Source organism: Larus michahellis, chromosome 4, assembly GCF_964199755.1.
Source record: "Larus michahellis chromosome 4, bLarMic1.1, whole genome shotgun sequence".
Lineage (NCBI taxonomy): Eukaryota > Metazoa > Chordata > Aves > Charadriiformes > Laridae > Larus > Larus michahellis.
In genome coordinates this window covers 65,020,611-65,036,517 of record NC_133899.1, presented here as the reverse complement: position 1 = coordinate 65,036,517, position 15,907 = coordinate 65,020,611, and the positions used below count along the sequence as shown (strand labels likewise).

General features: G+C 42.6%; 1 protein-coding gene across 1 annotated transcript; it reads left to right on the top strand.

Moving 5' to 3' along the window:
• Positions 1 to 50: 50 nt before the first annotated feature.
• On the top strand, positions 51 to 11,711 carry ALDH6A1 (aldehyde dehydrogenase 6 family member A1). Its single transcript, XM_074585230.1, has 12 exons — positions 51 to 163; positions 364 to 429; positions 2,516 to 2,590; positions 3,963 to 4,124; positions 4,716 to 4,794; positions 5,359 to 5,661; positions 6,373 to 6,494; positions 6,738 to 6,927; positions 7,626 to 7,807; positions 9,264 to 9,443; positions 9,643 to 9,741; positions 10,174 to 11,711. The coding sequence occupies exons 1-12, from the start codon at positions 104 to 106 to the stop codon at positions 10,276 to 10,278; spliced, it is 1,623 nt and encodes a 540-aa protein (XP_074441331.1). The 5' UTR covers positions 51 to 103; the 3' UTR covers positions 10,279 to 11,711.
• The last annotated feature ends 4,196 nt before the right edge of the window (positions 11,712 to 15,907 follow it).

Below are 15,907 nucleotides of genomic sequence, written 5' to 3'. Positions count from 1 at the left end.
GGGTGGGCGGGGAGCCAATGAGGGCTGCGGGGGGCGGGGCCTAGGGGAGGGGGCGGGGCGAGGGGCTCCGTCGGGGGCCGCGGTGCAGCGACCCTCGGTCGGGATGGCGGTGGCGGCGGTGGCGCGCGGCGCCTGGGGCGGGCGGCGGCGCGTGGCGCTGAGGGTGAGGCGGCGGCCCCGGCGCTCGGGGCGGGGGCGCGGCGGAGGGAGGGGGGCTGGTCGTGGCCCCCTCGGCCCCGTGGGAGCGGGGAGTAGCCGATGGCGGCCCCGGTGGGGGGGTGGGTGACAATCCGCGGATGGGGGGAGTCGGGCGGTCGGGAGCCCTGCGGAACCGCGCTGGTCTCTGCTTCCCCTCCCCTCCAGCTGCCGTGGAGAGACGGTGCCCCCTGGATCGCCTCAGCCGCCGCCTCCTTCTCCTCTTCCTCGGTGGTGAGTGCCCGTCCCGCGGAGCGGGGGAGGCCGGGGGGGAGGAGAGGCGGGGACAGGGCGCGGGAATGCCCCGGGCGCCGCCGCCGGCCGAAGGGTTGTTCCCTGGGGTCTGCTCTTGTAAGGTCGTTTCTGCCATCTCGGCCTGGCACAGCCCGGCTGCCCTCCCCGCGGCTCCGGGTCGGTGTTGCGGGAACAAACATTCGGGACCGCCCGCGGCCGCGGCACGGAGGCCCCCCCTTGCGCTACCGGAGGGAAAAAAAAAAAACAAAACCTTCAGTGTCAGATCGGTTTGAGTCCGGGCCGCTCCCCCGCTCGCCCCTTCGCCGTGCAGCCGCTCCGGGAATCCTCCCCCGGCGTCGCTTCTCGTAGCGGGCCCTGCCCGGGCCAGCAGGTGCCCCCAAGGGCGATGCCGTAGTGCGATTAATCGCGTCCCGGTTTGTTTTCTCCACGTTCCCGAAGCAGCACACATTGTGCTAAATATACACCAGCCGCTTTTATTTTTTCCCCGATTTTTAGGTGTCTTTTACCACGTGTAATATCTGTTCAATAAGATTGGCAAAAATGAATATAGAATATATAACTAGTGATAATATGTGAAAAAAAGATTGTTTCAAAGTGTGCAGACTGGCCTCATCTATTTATGTCAGAGAGAGGATCTGATTTCCTCTGGGCAGCATCAAACAACTTTAACTGTTAAGGTGCCTTTTTTCTTCCGGTATCCATGGCAGTACATGCTCCAACTTCTGAATAGCTAAATCATGATTCTCCAAATAGTCTGCTTTTACTACACCCCTTGTTCCTGTAGTGACCTCAATTCTCCACAGAAAAAGGTGGTGATCTTAGGGAAAACGTACAGGCAATCTTAATTCAGCCTTTCCTGGGTTGCTTAAAATATTTTTTCTTTGTATTTTGTGTGATTTTCTAGATATCCCTTTTAAGCAATTTGTAAAAAACATAAATTCCATTGCACTGAAGTCCCCATGGGTCATAAAGCTCTGGAGTTTGTAGGTCCACGGCAGATACGTGGCACTTGTGCTAACAGAGTGACTGATAGCAGTAGGAGTTTGTCATTCTTTAGACCAGCACTAGAAGACCTTTTCTGACAGTCAGGAAACCAAGGACTCAGATTTCTTGTGCTTCCTTCCAAGTTCTAGAGGGGATTGTGTTTTCGTAGGCACAGACTTCTGCCTCTTCTTTCCTGAATGTAATTCCAGCTACATAATCTTCTGCAACTTTTTTTTTTGACCTGTTCCTGGTGTTACCTCCCAAAAGGTCTTGCTTTTGCTTTAATGGTCTTACTTTACACTTCTCATCCTAGTCCTGCTTTCTCAGCTTCTCCCAACTCTCACTGCTGTGAGATATCCCTCAACACCAGTCTCTTTTCCTGCATGCTACAGTTTTGTTGCTTATCCAGTGCTAGTTACAGCTTCTACCCCTGCTTTTTCTTCAGCCCTGCATTTACCTCCTTATTCCAAACCTGCCTTTTCTCTCCTCTGCATCTGAGTTGGAAAGTTCTGTTCTCCGTGCTGCCAGCCAGGACAATCACTGGGAACTGGGCAGGTGCAAGTTCCTTGCTCTTAGCTGCAGGGAATGGGGAAAGTCCAATTTTATGCCTATAGCTATGAGCCGGAGAGACGGACCTACTTAGTGGCTTGATGGGAAGGAAACACATAGCATGAGTGTGCACTGGGCACAGGGGTTTCTCACAAGGTGAATTATTAACTGTTTCTTTTGAACATTTATGAATTGCAGTTTTTCAGTTTTCTAACTTAGGTTAGAAACTAACTTAACATTGGGTGAGTAATTGAAATAGTTCTGAACATAAGCACAGCAATGTACTTTTGCTATAACTGCTTTTAGAAAAAAATTTGGCCATTTTTGTGTAAAGCAAGAGGAAAATGGGGCAGAGAGTGTGAAAAATTTCAGCCTAAGCAGTTAGCTGGGTCTTGCTGTAAATACTGGATCTAGACTCTTTAAATGGGTGCCGTAGTGGTAAATGGTGAAGGTTTGCATGTATTAAAGTGCACTGGTGACTGGGCGTCTTGAGACAAAGATCACTCACTGGACAGTGTTTTGTCCTCCACAGCCAACAACCAAACTTTTCATTGATGGGAAGTTTGTTGAGTCCAAAACTACTGAATGGATTGATATCCACAACCCGGTAAGTGAAACGGCCTCACCTTATATATAAGCGATCACTGCGCAACAGGAGTCCCTGCCTCTGTTCAAGTTTTTGGCAAAAGGGGAAAGTACATACATTTCTTGAGAAAGGCTTAGACTTGAAGCTTAAGATGGATTTAGCACTGTGTAATTGCTTCTCAGTTTCCTGTTCACATGAAATGTCAGTCTTAGGAAAGTGATTCCCTCCTTTATCTCCCCTGTGTAGTAAAACCTTGATCTCTGGAAAGGAAGCTTAAACCCCACTTAAATTTTTTTTTGCTCATAGAAAGGCTCTGTGATCAGTATGTCAAATTTCTGAACGGTTTCTTTCACCCTGTATGTGAATTCAACCGGCTGTGATTTGATGCCAGCTGAATGTGAAGTAATGATAGAGACTGATTTCACTCTCAGACCAAGGTAAAAAATCCTGTCAGCTGAAGCTCCCCTCCTTTCAGAGCTTCTATCCGTGAGCCACAATATTCACAGTGAATTTAGAGGTTGGGTGCTATGCAGTGCAAAATAGTCTTAAATTAGTGGCACTTGTCGTAGTCCTCCACCAAAGACAAACGGAGATGAGGCTGCACTCAGAATTCTGACCCTTCTGACCCCCTAGTAAGCATTTGGACAGCAGTTTCTAAAACTTTTCTCTGTAAAGCCCTATTTTGATTTGCTTTCTGTAAGTGATCAGAGCAGCAAGCCATGTTCATGAAGCTCATCCGGTCTCTTGCATGGCAAGCAAAGTTCGTGTTTAATTTTCTTTCTCTTGAGTATTTTCTCTTAGTGATGTACCTGATGTTTTTGTCATGTCAAAGCAGACTTAATTTTTAAGAGCTCATTAGAAGGAGGTTAAACCGGCAAAGACCAGCTTTTAAAGTGAAAATACCTTAGAACTAAGGTTGCATGTAAAAATCTTACTTTGGCCTGGTGATCTAGGTGAACTAACATCAGTGCCAATTGCGTAGTCATGTACTGCTTTTTCCAAAGGAACCTTGCCTCATTTAATGCACAAGAGGGACAGCAGATGAGCCAAGATGAGGCAAAAGACCACAGTCCGCAGAAACCTTTGCCTTGTAGCCTCTAGGAGCTCCAAGACAGACAAGTCACTTCAATTCCAACTTGGAAATCAGCATGGCATTTGCAGCTTTCTGGGTGCTTGGTTTGAGAAGTGCAGAGTGCAGGTTTTCAGAACTATTCCAGTTGTAGCCCAGCCCTTTTTGTGTGCACCAAGGAAGGAGTCTCTTTTGTGCTCTCCCCTCAGAAGTACAGCTCCTTGTAGAACAAGGATGTTAGGTGTGTGGTGTGAAATGGTTGAATGGTTGGCAGGGACAACTGGAAAAAAGTTGAGTTTTGATGCAGGTTTTTTTTTCCTTCAGGCCACAAATGAAGTGGTTGGCCGTGTACCAAAAGCCACAGCCAGTGAGATGGAGGCAGCTGTGGCTTCTTGCAAAAAGGCTTTTTGGAACTGGTCAGAGACATCTGTTTTGAGTCGCCAGCAAATCTTCCTGCGTTATCAACAACTCATCAAAGACAATCTGGTGAGACACCACGGCTGTGTGTGATGGCTGTTGCTGAATGCATTGCAGTTGACTTTAGGAATTAAATTGAGAGGCTCAGGGTTTACTGCGTTCTTGATGAGGCATTGTTGCTATGATTGAGGAGCCAGCTGAGATGCTGTCATTGAGAGGTCTAGCAAAGCACTCTCCAAGCAAATGGGGACGCAGAGGCAGTGCTTCTTAGGAAATATTATTCTGCATTTGTCCCTTTACCAAAAGACCATAAGAGGAACTTTCAGTCTTGACGGAGAATGTGCCAGTTGACAAAGACAAGTGGGACGAGAATGTTACTATGACTTTGGATTCCCTGGATTGCTTTTTCTGTGTGTCTGTGGTGTGACACATGAAAGCTGTAGAATAAAAGCCAACCCACTGTTGACTTTTCTAAAATGTCACCTGTGTGCCTTACTGGCTTCTTACCCACAAGGAGCAAATCAGCCAGTGTAGGCGTTCCCAGGTTCTGCTCAGTCTTCATTGTGATGTTCAGCTGTCTGTTAAACTCTTATCTCTGCACCCTGATGCATGGACAGGCACTTTTCTAACCTTCATAAACTTCATCTTTTCCATTTTCAGAAAGAAATTTCAAAACTCATCACCTTTGAGCAAGGGAAGACCCTGGCTGATGCTGAGGGAGATGTGTTCCGAGGCCTCCGTAAGCTGCTGGCTCCTCCTGTTAAAAAAGGGTCTTTGAGAACCTATAGGAAGGGAGGAGGTCTCCTGAGCAACTGATTGCTCTGAGATTATGTACATGTAGCTTCCTTCACAGCCTCCTTCTGAAAGAAAAGGGGTGATTCTAACTCTAACTGGGAAAGTTCCCTTAGATTGAGTTACCCTGAATCACTTCCAAGTTGTTAGATCCTTCCTTTTCCTAGGAGTGACTACAAATTGCTGTAAAGGGATGAGAACTTCTCACTTGCGCTCAGATGTCTAAGGTTGAGGTCCAGGTGGTACACTAATAGTATACCTGTGCTGCTTCTACTGGGGCTGCTGTGTCTGTGCTCCTATCACAGTGACATAAAATGCACTCAAAAGTGAATCCATTCACGATGAGCTCACAGTGCTTGGCAGAGCAAAGGTATTTTCTGGAGCACAATGAGTTTTAAGATGTGGGAAAAGAAGCTGGATGGAAGACTTAGGTCAAGGCAGTGATGAGAAGGGAGTTTGGGGACTGGTTGTTAACAGATCACCCAGTGGCATATTGCCCTTTCTGCTGCAGAGGTGGTTGAACATGCTTGCAGTGTGACATCCCTCATACTGGGAGAGACCATGCCCTCCATCACTAAAGACATGGACACTTACACCTACCGTCTGCCTCTCGGCGTGTGCGCTGGGATTGCACCGTTCAATTTCCCTGCCATGATTCCTCTTTGGATGTTCCCCATGGCTATGGTGTGTGGAAACACCTTCTTGATGAAACCATCTGAGCGTGTACCAGGAGCACTCATGTTCCTTGCCAAGCTGTTTCAGGATGCTGGTGCCCCCGATGGGACCCTGAATATCATCCATGGACAGCATGAAGGTAATAACAGCCCTTGGGAGATGGCTGGAGTGTCTAAGTGTTGTGGTGCATGTTCAGTGGAGGTACTAAAGAAGTTGGGGAGTCTGATACTACTGCTGTTAGATAGGTTTGGACAGGCACTTCACCCCTCTTGATGGAGGGGAGGGGAGGTGACTGGGAGATTCTCTGCCATCTTGCACCAAATCTTTCAGGACATATGGTGGGCAGAATTTTGGGGGATGGGTCAGAGTTTCTAAGGCATGTAAGTGCTCAAATTCTATTTAGCCACCTAAGCTGCAACTGAAATAAGTAGATAAGTCGTCTTGATTTCACAAGGAAGCCTAAACAAGAATTAAATGCCTCACTGAATATGGAGCGGGAGCCAGAATTTTAACTCCTAAGGTGATGTTTTCCATAGCACACAAGTACCCTCAGAACACAAGAGTACAAATAGACAACAGTAACTTCGCTTCACCATCGCTTGGGCACCTTGGGAGATGCCCAGAGCATGAAGAGATGGCAGAGAGATGGGTGTATGAGCACAGGGGCAGGATTACACAAGCTGAGAAATCAGTGGAGAGATGCATGGACAGACAGTAGGGGAACTCAAATGTAGGAAACACAGAGGCAGGAATTTTGATAAGAAGATATATAGATTTAGCACTCTGGGGGTGGGGACAGAGGGAAGCATTTGTGCACCACAGTGTGTAATGTATTATTTCCTATTTGAAGCTGTGAATTTCATTTGTGACCATCCGGAGATCAGAGCAATCAGCTTTGTGGGATCTAATCAGGCTGGCGAGTACATCTATGAGAGAGGATCCCGGAATGGCAAGAGAGTCCAGGCCAACATGGTAATGCCTCTGCAGCACACTTCAAGCACATAGACTGCCTCTGTCTCCTGTGAATGTTAAGAGAGACCATGCCACTCAGCAGCAGAAGCTGACTTTGCTACTGATAGTTAAGTGCGGAGGCTGCCCTTCTTGCCAGCCTGTTGGTAGCAGAGTCATAGCTACTATATGAGAATGTTGCCAGAGAACAAAAGAAGTGGGCCGGGGTGGTTAACAATGAGAGGCTCTGTATGTGTTATATTTCAGGGAGCCAAGAACCATGGTGTGGTGATGCCTGATGCCAATAAAGAGAACACCTTGAACCAGCTGGTTGGAGCTGCTTTTGGAGCGGCTGGCCAACGTTGCATGGCCCTGTCTACAGCAATTCTAGTGGGAGAAGCTCAGAAATGGCTACCAGAGCTTGTGGACCGAGCCAAAAATCTCCGTGTAAATGCAGGTACAGACTGTGATAAGGTATTTCTTTCAAGGTACTTCACTTCTGTACAACTGTAGCGTTTTAGGTAGTATCTGCCATACAACGGTGTGTCCCTTGGAGCTATTGGCGCCATAGATTTGATGTGTAGGGGTAGGAGGTGGCAGATTATCTGGATTGGGAAACACAGCCCTAGAGCTGGAGTCAGGAATATGTAGGAAGGCTTGGCAGTGTGACTGTGATGCAAGGTTTACAGGATCGGTCTTGTTTTAACTGGAGCTTTGAGGCTATGTCCTATGTTTAACTCAAACCTACCATTTATATAGCAACATCACTTATAGGTTCTTCCAATTTTTAGTGTGCATGCAATTAAAAAGAAAAATGGAGACATGTACTTTGCAAAAACTAGACTGTTATTAATTCTACGAGAGTTATCTTCTGTTTATGTTGAATAAAGTCCTGCAAAGGGGAAAAGTTTCCTCTCTGAGAAGAATCTGTTATTGAATTTTGGCTTCTCAGTGATCTAAAATTATGCTTAATGTTATTTGTTGATTCTGAGAGTTGCAGGCTATTACTCCTGTTCGTTAATATCTCAAATCTTTGTTCTGTGTCTCAGAAACATCAGGATTTTCAGATTTTTCCTGCCACCGTAGTTATCTCCATGATGCCTATGAAGAGGAAGCTGTCAGGGTTAAAAACTTGATGTCTCTGCCTCTTCACAGGAGACCAGCCCGGAGCAGATCTAGGGCCTCTAATCAGTCCCCAAGCTAAGGAACGGGTTTGCCATCTGATTGAGAAAGGAGTAAAAGAAGGTGCCAGCCTTCTTCTGGATGGACGTAATATCAAAGTGAAGGGCTATGAAAATGGCAATTTTGTTGGACCAACAATCCTTGCCAAGGTCAAGGTAAGATGACCAAAACCAGTGCTTGATGCTGTATTTTGCAGGGTCAGTTGAAAAATGGGTTACCCAAATCAGTCAGTAATCAATAAACACTAGGTGGAAAACCCATAAATGGCTCAGCCTTCCCTTGCACAATTCCAATGAAGTGCTGTTGTGGAGGTGATGGAAGAATTTGCAGTAGTGCAACATACTCTGAAGGAGGTTAATGATCTTAACTTGAACAGAATGCAGCCAATTAGAAGAAGATATGGGCAGTTTGCACTGTGTTAAACTAAATGTCCATCGAGCATAGCGTACTATCTGTAGTAATGGCCAGCAGCAGATGCCGAAGGAAGAGTATGATGAAGACCAAATTTGCAATTTTCCTTCCTCTGTTATACATCTGTGCAGTTTGCAATTTAAGGACTTGCAGAAACAAAAGTTAAATATTGGTGGAAATCTTCACAAGAATAATACAGGACGAGGTACAAAATCTCTTTGTTGTTGAATATATTCAAAACTTTGTTGAGTCAGCCTCTCAACATAATGCATGGTGTACAACAGATGGACACTACTACGGGGGAATATTCTTTACCAGGTACACATCCATCTGAGTTTCTATACCTAAATTCATTCTTTTATGTTTATGCAATTAGCTGGTATGATTTCCTTAATATTTAAGTATTCAGTTCTTTTTGGTGAGTGATTCCACGATAGCAAACTAATCTTGATAATTCTGCTATTGTACTTTGTATTCTTAGGATTTTATTGATTTTTATGCTCGTTTATAATTCAGGCTTTTAATCTGTCTCAGAATTTTCTTGCCTTGTTTTCATTAAACATCTTAAAATACTTCACTTTCCTGTGTTGTGTCATAAATATTGTTAGGTATTCAAAAGTGAAAGTTTCACTGAGATTTTTTGATAATTAGTTTTCTTATACAGTGGTTAGTAATAGGTTAAGCCGCATAAAACTTAAAACTTGCCAAATAAATGTTTTGTCCTTCGCTGTATTAGCTGTTAGTGATTCAAATATTCTCCAACTGGTGTTTTTGTATTTGTCAGATGTTGCTAATCAGACATAAATCCTGGACACTGAGTTGGAGAGAATAGCAGGTTCTGGTCACTTCGTCAACAAGAACTGACGTAAACTATCCTGAATTAATCGCCGTCTTAATCAGCTTGGTCATGTAGACCTGTAAGTGAGGTTAAGCAGGCAGTAAAAACAGAAAGCGCTCTGGAGATGAAAAGCAGAACCTTCTTTAGTGGTCTAGATAGATGGCAGGGCATGGGAAATGGTGAACAGGGAAGGAGGACTGAAAGATGGCCTGTGGCAATGTAGTATGATGGGTAATCCTAGGAATATCCTCAGCATTAGCAGCACATGTGTTCATTATATCCTGTTTCCTATGATATTTTTATTATATCCTGTTCATTATATTCTATATACAAGCTGCTTTTTCTGCTGTTTGTCTTGGCAGCCAAACATGACTTGCTACAAGGAGGAAATCTTTGGGCCTGTCTTAGTGGTTCTGGAAGCAGACACTTTGGATGATGCCATTGAGCTGGTGAACAATAACCCCTATGGAAATGGAACTGCAATCTTCACCACGAATGGAGCCACAGCTCGGAAATATTCTCACTTAGTAGATGTGGGTCAGGTATGTTCAAGCTAGAATTGTTGCTATTAGTACTCACCATTTACAATGGGTAGCCATCCAGCTGTAGTGACTAATCACTGACTACTCAGCCAACAGTACCCAGCCTCGGATTTAAAGAAACAAACTATGGTAGCTTTTGGAGAGTGCTCTGCAATCCGCTACTTCTTGTGATTAATATGGCAGCTTTCCTTTGGTTTAGGTGGGTGTCAACGTTCCAATCCCCGTACCTCTGCCCATGTTCTCTTTCACCGGCTCTCGTGCTTCGTTCAGAGGAGACACCAATTTCTATGGCAAGCAGGTAACTTACTGATTCAGAGTACTCTATTGGATTGAATTGTGATAAATGGCAATGAGGAATGGTCATCAGACCTCATTAATAAGGAGACTTTGAAGCCGTCTCAACCAGGAAACTGAAGACCAGCCAGTGATCACAGCCAGCATAATGCATGTTACAATAGCCAATTCCTTTTTTTTTTTCTTTAATATAAAAAAGCAAGCCTTTTTTTAGGAGATTTGAGAAGTGGGGAAGAACTAAGTAGCAAGCTTACTCACAGAGCCAGAATCTTTGGAGAGCTGGTAAAAAGAACAGGCTGACAAGAATTGTTCCCACAGAGGAAAACTCAACCCTCTGTAAATACAGCAAAAACTGCTTGATACACCACTGGTGCAGACCTCAAGAATTCATAAGGCCAAACGTCTGATCCTTGTGTCTCTCCCTCCTTTCTTCCAGGGAGTGCAGTTCTACACACAGCTGAAGACTATAATTTCTCAATGGAAGGAGGAAGATGCCACCGTTACCAAGCCTGCTGTGGTTATGCCAACTATGGGAAACTAAATCAGCCTTTACAGATACTGTTTCTGCTGCCCTTCTCCTTCCACGCTGCACTTTCCAGCTTTGTCCTGACTATCATAATTTCCTTGGGAGTAAATAAAAAGCTCCATCTTCTCAAGGATCTCTGTTTCTGTGCAGATCAGGCAGGCTCATGTAATGCACAGTCTGAGTTTTCTGCTGCTGTCAGTGTTTTTTGGTTAGCTGAACTCAATTTTTTTCCTATAACCTATCACAGAGGAAACAACCTTATCTAACTGAAAGAGCAGACAGTGAGGTTGGTCTTAATTTGTATGTCTTTCCAGACCCTCTGAACTTGAACATTACTCTGGTTTCCACTTCAATATCTTTAGCCTTAGTGACTCACTCCTGGCTACATCTTGTAGCAGTTTTCTTTACCTCTTTATCTTACATGTTAAGATTTTGAGTTCACCTTACTCAAAGATGAGTACTCATTTTGAGTGACATAACTGGGACACCTTGGGTGTCTCATAGAAGTGACTTTACGTACAATGAAGACAGCAAGTTTGGGAGTTGAGAACGTCAGCCTTTCATCTGTTGAGCAGTTTCCAAGACACTTGGGAAACAGCTTTCTACAGATTTTTCAGGAAAGCGTATTTGATTGCTTGTCTGAGGATGAAAGAAACTCCTGTATGGTACAGTGACCTTCACCGTGCCTCTGATAGCTTGAAAACTTCTGTTCCTGTTGTGTATGTGGCTTGTATTCTCCAGCTTGCTGTCAATTCTGTTATACCTGAAAGTTGTCTGGTGCCTTTTTACTGTGCTAACAGATATGTGCCTACAGGTCCTGTAACATAACAAAACTGTGGAAGCAGAAACATAAGGATGTATACGTGTCTTTGTGTCACAGCACCGTGTGGGTCTGGGTGGAAGGGAGAGTAAGCAGATGGGTCAGAAGGAGGAAAGAACACGCTTTTTAATCACAAAGCAGCGAGACGTGTTCTGTTGGTTTCTTTTCCTGACTATGGCTCTATTTTTTTGCGTCGATTGACTCCATGTCACATTTGCTTTAGTCATGTTCTCTAGGGACTGCAGGTCCCATTACTAGAGAAGGATAAGACTTGGTATACCCTGTTTTTAAGAATCTGTGCATTTGGAGCTGGAGAGCCTGTATTTTTATTCCTGGTTCCTGGAAGATGATGCAGCCATGACAGTTCTGCAGGGAACTCTTTTAAGCACCCATGCAAAATAATATTATTCTAATGATTGTAACCTTTACTTGTTCTAATTAAACAACCTGAATGTGAACACTTTGTATCCTGCCTTCTGGTAAAGATGCCTTGTAACTGACAGTTATGTATTAGTGCAATTACTGGGGATTCACTAAAGTTTGTATCTTTTTTTTTTCCCCTTTGCTATACCCTAGACGGAAATTCTCACCTTGTAATTTGATTACAAATTAAAAATATGCTAATATATTTCTGCAGAATATGACTGTTCCTTGGTAAGACGTTATATAGGTGGATGTTGACTTTATTCCCCTCTTTGCAGAGGCTGGTCTGTGACTCCTGTAACCCATGTATACATCTTCCTTTTACAGTACCTCAGGGACCTCTGTCCCAATTTCCTTATACCGCATTTCAAGGAGTGCATTGCTTCTGTTTCTGCATACACATCATTTGACCACAAAAACTCTTAAGCTTTATGTGACTTTAATACAAAGTGAAAATACATCTTTATCAAATTATAGCAACACATATATACAGAGTTCTAACCGCTAGTCCAAATCCAATAGCACCACTAGCGTTTTGTACACGGTCATCCGAGCCCCTAGCTTGGGAAAGAATAAAACCTTAATTTTAAGCAAGAGGAAAATAACTATTTCAGATGGATTTCAAATGTGCAGTCAAAGAAGTAGTGTAGCAGATAGGGGATTTAGAATTTGCAGCTTCGCTCACAAGGTATCTTCCAAAATGAAAAGTGCAGATGGGTCGGTAATCACTGTGGCTGTTGGCTGTTGTTCATGCCAAAGTGTACAGCTGCCTTGCTCTGCTTGTGGTGTTAACATCTGAATGTGCGGAAGGATTACTGCAGAAGATAATGAATCTGATAATTCGGCCTGCTGTGTAATGAATATTAGGTTGGGAGAAGTATTTTCTGTGCTGCAAAGGTAAAATACTCAAGGTAAATCGCCATTAAGACCTTGGCATTCATTCATGCGCCTGGGAAAGGAATACTAATCAACCGTTTCTAATATTGTCTACAGTCATTCACTTTCAAAACACTTTAATTTTCTTCCTAATCAGTATTGCTATTCTGACTTTTCTGTTGTCTTATTAAAGCCCATTGTGTCTTTCCTTTAGAAAGTCTAAAATTCAGCTTCTCCTGTAACAAAAGCGGTCTTTATTATCAAGCTTACCTGCTCCTTGAAGAATTGCATTCTCCAGACCTGTTCTGGACACTTGTATAATCATTTCATTTGTGTGCAAACATCTTTTCCAGTTATCTGCATTTCCAACAGCATTTTTTAAACAGATGGTTTTAAATAATTGTACTAAAAATACAAATCTTGTATATGTGTTTCTTAGCTAATGAAATGCCTTTTTAGATCAAGCTGCAGATGCTGACTGATCATGATGTACCTGTTTCATCTCACTGCTGTTACTTTCTACTCACCTGTTTATTCTCCTTTTAATTTCAACATTCACAATTTAAAAAAAGCTAAAGATATATCTTTTATATTATACAAAAGGATAATCTAAGTATAAAGTACCTCCTGATAAATTTCTTTAGATTCTATTAAAATAGCCTTTGTCCGCCCTTTGTCTCCTATTAAAAATCATTTCTTGCCTAGAAGGCACTGCAGTCTAGATTCTCAAAGCTATTTGATACTCTTAAGTCCAAAAATTATGTTAAAATATTTTAACCACCTTTGACAAATGGGCCCTGTGAGTTCCAATCCTGCTTGTTTTCCCTCTCTGTGCAAAAAAAAGGCTACAACTCACTTCCACTCCTGTTTCTGGAGGTGGCAGTCTGCCTCTCCAAAGGAGGTGTCTCTCAGCTTTCCGTATAAATCCCTCCAGGGCTCCTGTTTAAGAACTTTATCTGATCATTCAATGTCTGGGTATTACATTTTCTTTTGTCTGCTTTAATGTCTCATGTCTGACATGACATTCCATGATGGCACGCCAGAACCCCTCCCTACTTATTCCTCCAGGGTAAGTTGATACTGCTTGCCTTGGAATATTATAATTAGCTATATAGTTGTATCTGAGTCTGTATCTGAAAATCAGGCGTATAAGTCTTCATACTGGTCCGTTCTCTCTAAGTGATTCTACACCGAACACCAAATCAGATTAATAGATTTTGCCTTTTAATCAAAACTTCCTGTGCTGGCTGAAAATGCATCTCCTTTTATGATCATGGCCTTTCACAAGAGAATCCTCAAAAAATACTAAAGCTGCTTTTCAATAAGAGGAGGCTTCAAGGGGGCATGAGATCAACTTTTTTTCATGAGAGCTGAGTCTAAATGCCTGCTGCTACAAGATTAACATGACTAGAAATCTCAAAATAAATAAAAAATTCCTCTCTCTTGTCACACATACATTTATTTGTGTATAGAAACACTAATATAGATCTTCAGACAAACCAAAGTATTCTAAAGTGGGAGGGATGACAGAGAGACAATTGCATCCATTTATATATAAGCAGGACTGAGGAGATGTTAGATAGTGTGCTATAATTTAGCATCTTACCCAATTTTGCTTTCTTCTCCAGTATCATCAGAAGCTGGAGCTGAAGTAGCCAAACTGTACTTGCTGTGAGGAAGAAACAAGAGCAAAGTAGTCCTCATCTAATGATTTGTGCTCAGCCAGCTTTCTAATCCCACACCAAACTTGTTTTCTAAAACAAACAGCAGGCAAGAAATGCCAGGGCACCTGAGCTGTTGCAGTACACTATCCAAAATCAGCACTACGAACTGAATGTGAGTTCAGTTCACTATGGAATTCTCTATTTTGTGGCAAAATCATTTCAACTAAAAGGGAATGAGGAGAAACAAGCAAACAAAAAAAAGTTTTTATAAATCTGGGTTTAATCATAAGTCAACTTAAAATGAAGTGGGTTTATTACATTCCTCAAGCTTTCGTACTCTACATCTTTAGGTGCATTCTGGCATGCTGGCAAATACTGATAAAAGGAGTTAAATCCATGCACAAATTGGAACTATAAAAGCTGATGGATGAATCATTTTAATTATACATTTCTTGCTTGTGCTGTAATAACCTTAACAAAATTTGCTAAAATGCCATTAATGTAACTTTTTCTAACAAAATTTAAATTTAATTTAAAAATAAATAAATAAACAAACTCTTTTAACACAAAGAAGCTGATATTCCACCCTAAGCATTACATCTCCCCAAACCACGTTAAAAATCATAGCGTTTTAGGTTTCTCTTTGGGCCCTCTTACGCCCCAGTTCACAGCTTATAATATATTTAATGCTGTTTGAACTTTGAATTTCCAGTGTTAGCCATATTTTAGATATCTCTAAAGTCATGCTCCCAAATTTCTTAGGCAGACACTAATGAGCCACTAATGAGACACTTTTAATAATCTAGTTGTGGATATTTGTAGTTTTTAATACTGGTCAGATTGCTTTACAGTACTGTTATTAAAAGGAAACATATGCGGGGAGCAATACTCACAATATACATTATTTACTTGTTTGGCAAAGATGGATAGGGATTCATTAACCACGGAACAAAATTAATCCCACTGCACTGAGCAAATTTAACTCTCTGTCTTCCTCAGCAATACCTAAATTTACTTCCACTTGCTTTTCTTTTGATACTACACACAAAGATCTAACAGTATAATCTGGTGCATGACCAAAATTAGTGTATAGTATATCAAGTTTTTCAAAAGGTTAAATCACCTTTTTCAAAAGGATGAAGTATGTCACACCAAGCCACACAGTTAGCTAGATTCAGAGTTTCTTGGAATCCCTTGACCTGGAGTTATCAGCCCAGCTCCTGTAACAGGAAAAGCTCAGCAGTCACCTACTGAAGAAACAGAATATTACCATGGATTTGTGCCATTCATTTTGGCAAAAAGCAATCAGAGAACACGTTCTTTTTGTCCCCATGTCAACTCACTGATATCCACTTTTTCAAATGGGATTTTTTCCCTGAAAAACGCAGAAAAGATCAATGTATTAGAAGAAAATTTCAAAGGCATATCTCTCATGGATTCTATACATGTAAAATAGGTTTTAAATTCTAGTTCTGCCTTGGTCTTGTTCAGTTATTCATAGCATGTAAATTAAAAAAAATAAATCTGAGCACACAGCGCTGTCTTTTTGCCTTCTAAATCTATGTCTCTCTAAACCAAGTAGGACAAACCCAATGATTTCTGTTATACGTGTAATGGTTACAAACACTGGGAGAGGGAGGGTTAGTACTAACCTGTATTAGTTTCAAGTACATTTCCTTGCTTCCCCTGTCCATACATAAAAGGATCAATACGTATAACCAATTTTCATTCTTGGTTCCAGTCTCCTCCTCTTGCTCCAAGGGGAAGCTTCCTTAGATTTTTGTAACTACTTTCAGCTCCGATTTGTCATGAAGTGTTTCTGCTGTATCGTTTTTGAGATAAGATAACCTGAACAACGCAT

What these genes read in the sequence shown, in the direction of transcription:
- ALDH6A1 (XM_074585230.1), top strand. Translation starts at nt 104, where the DNA reads ATGGCGGTGGCGGCGGTGGCGCGCGGCGCCTGGGGCGGGCGGCGGCGC. An exon ending in GGATTGATATCCACAACCCG is followed by an intron (nt 2,591 to 3,962) that starts GTAAGTGAAACG and finishes TTTTTCCTTCAG; the next exon opens with GCCACAAATGAAGTGGTTGG. An exon ending in AACTCATCAAAGACAATCTG is followed by an intron (nt 4,125 to 4,715) that starts GTGAGACACCAC and finishes TTCCATTTTCAG; the next exon opens with AAAGAAATTTCAAAACTCAT.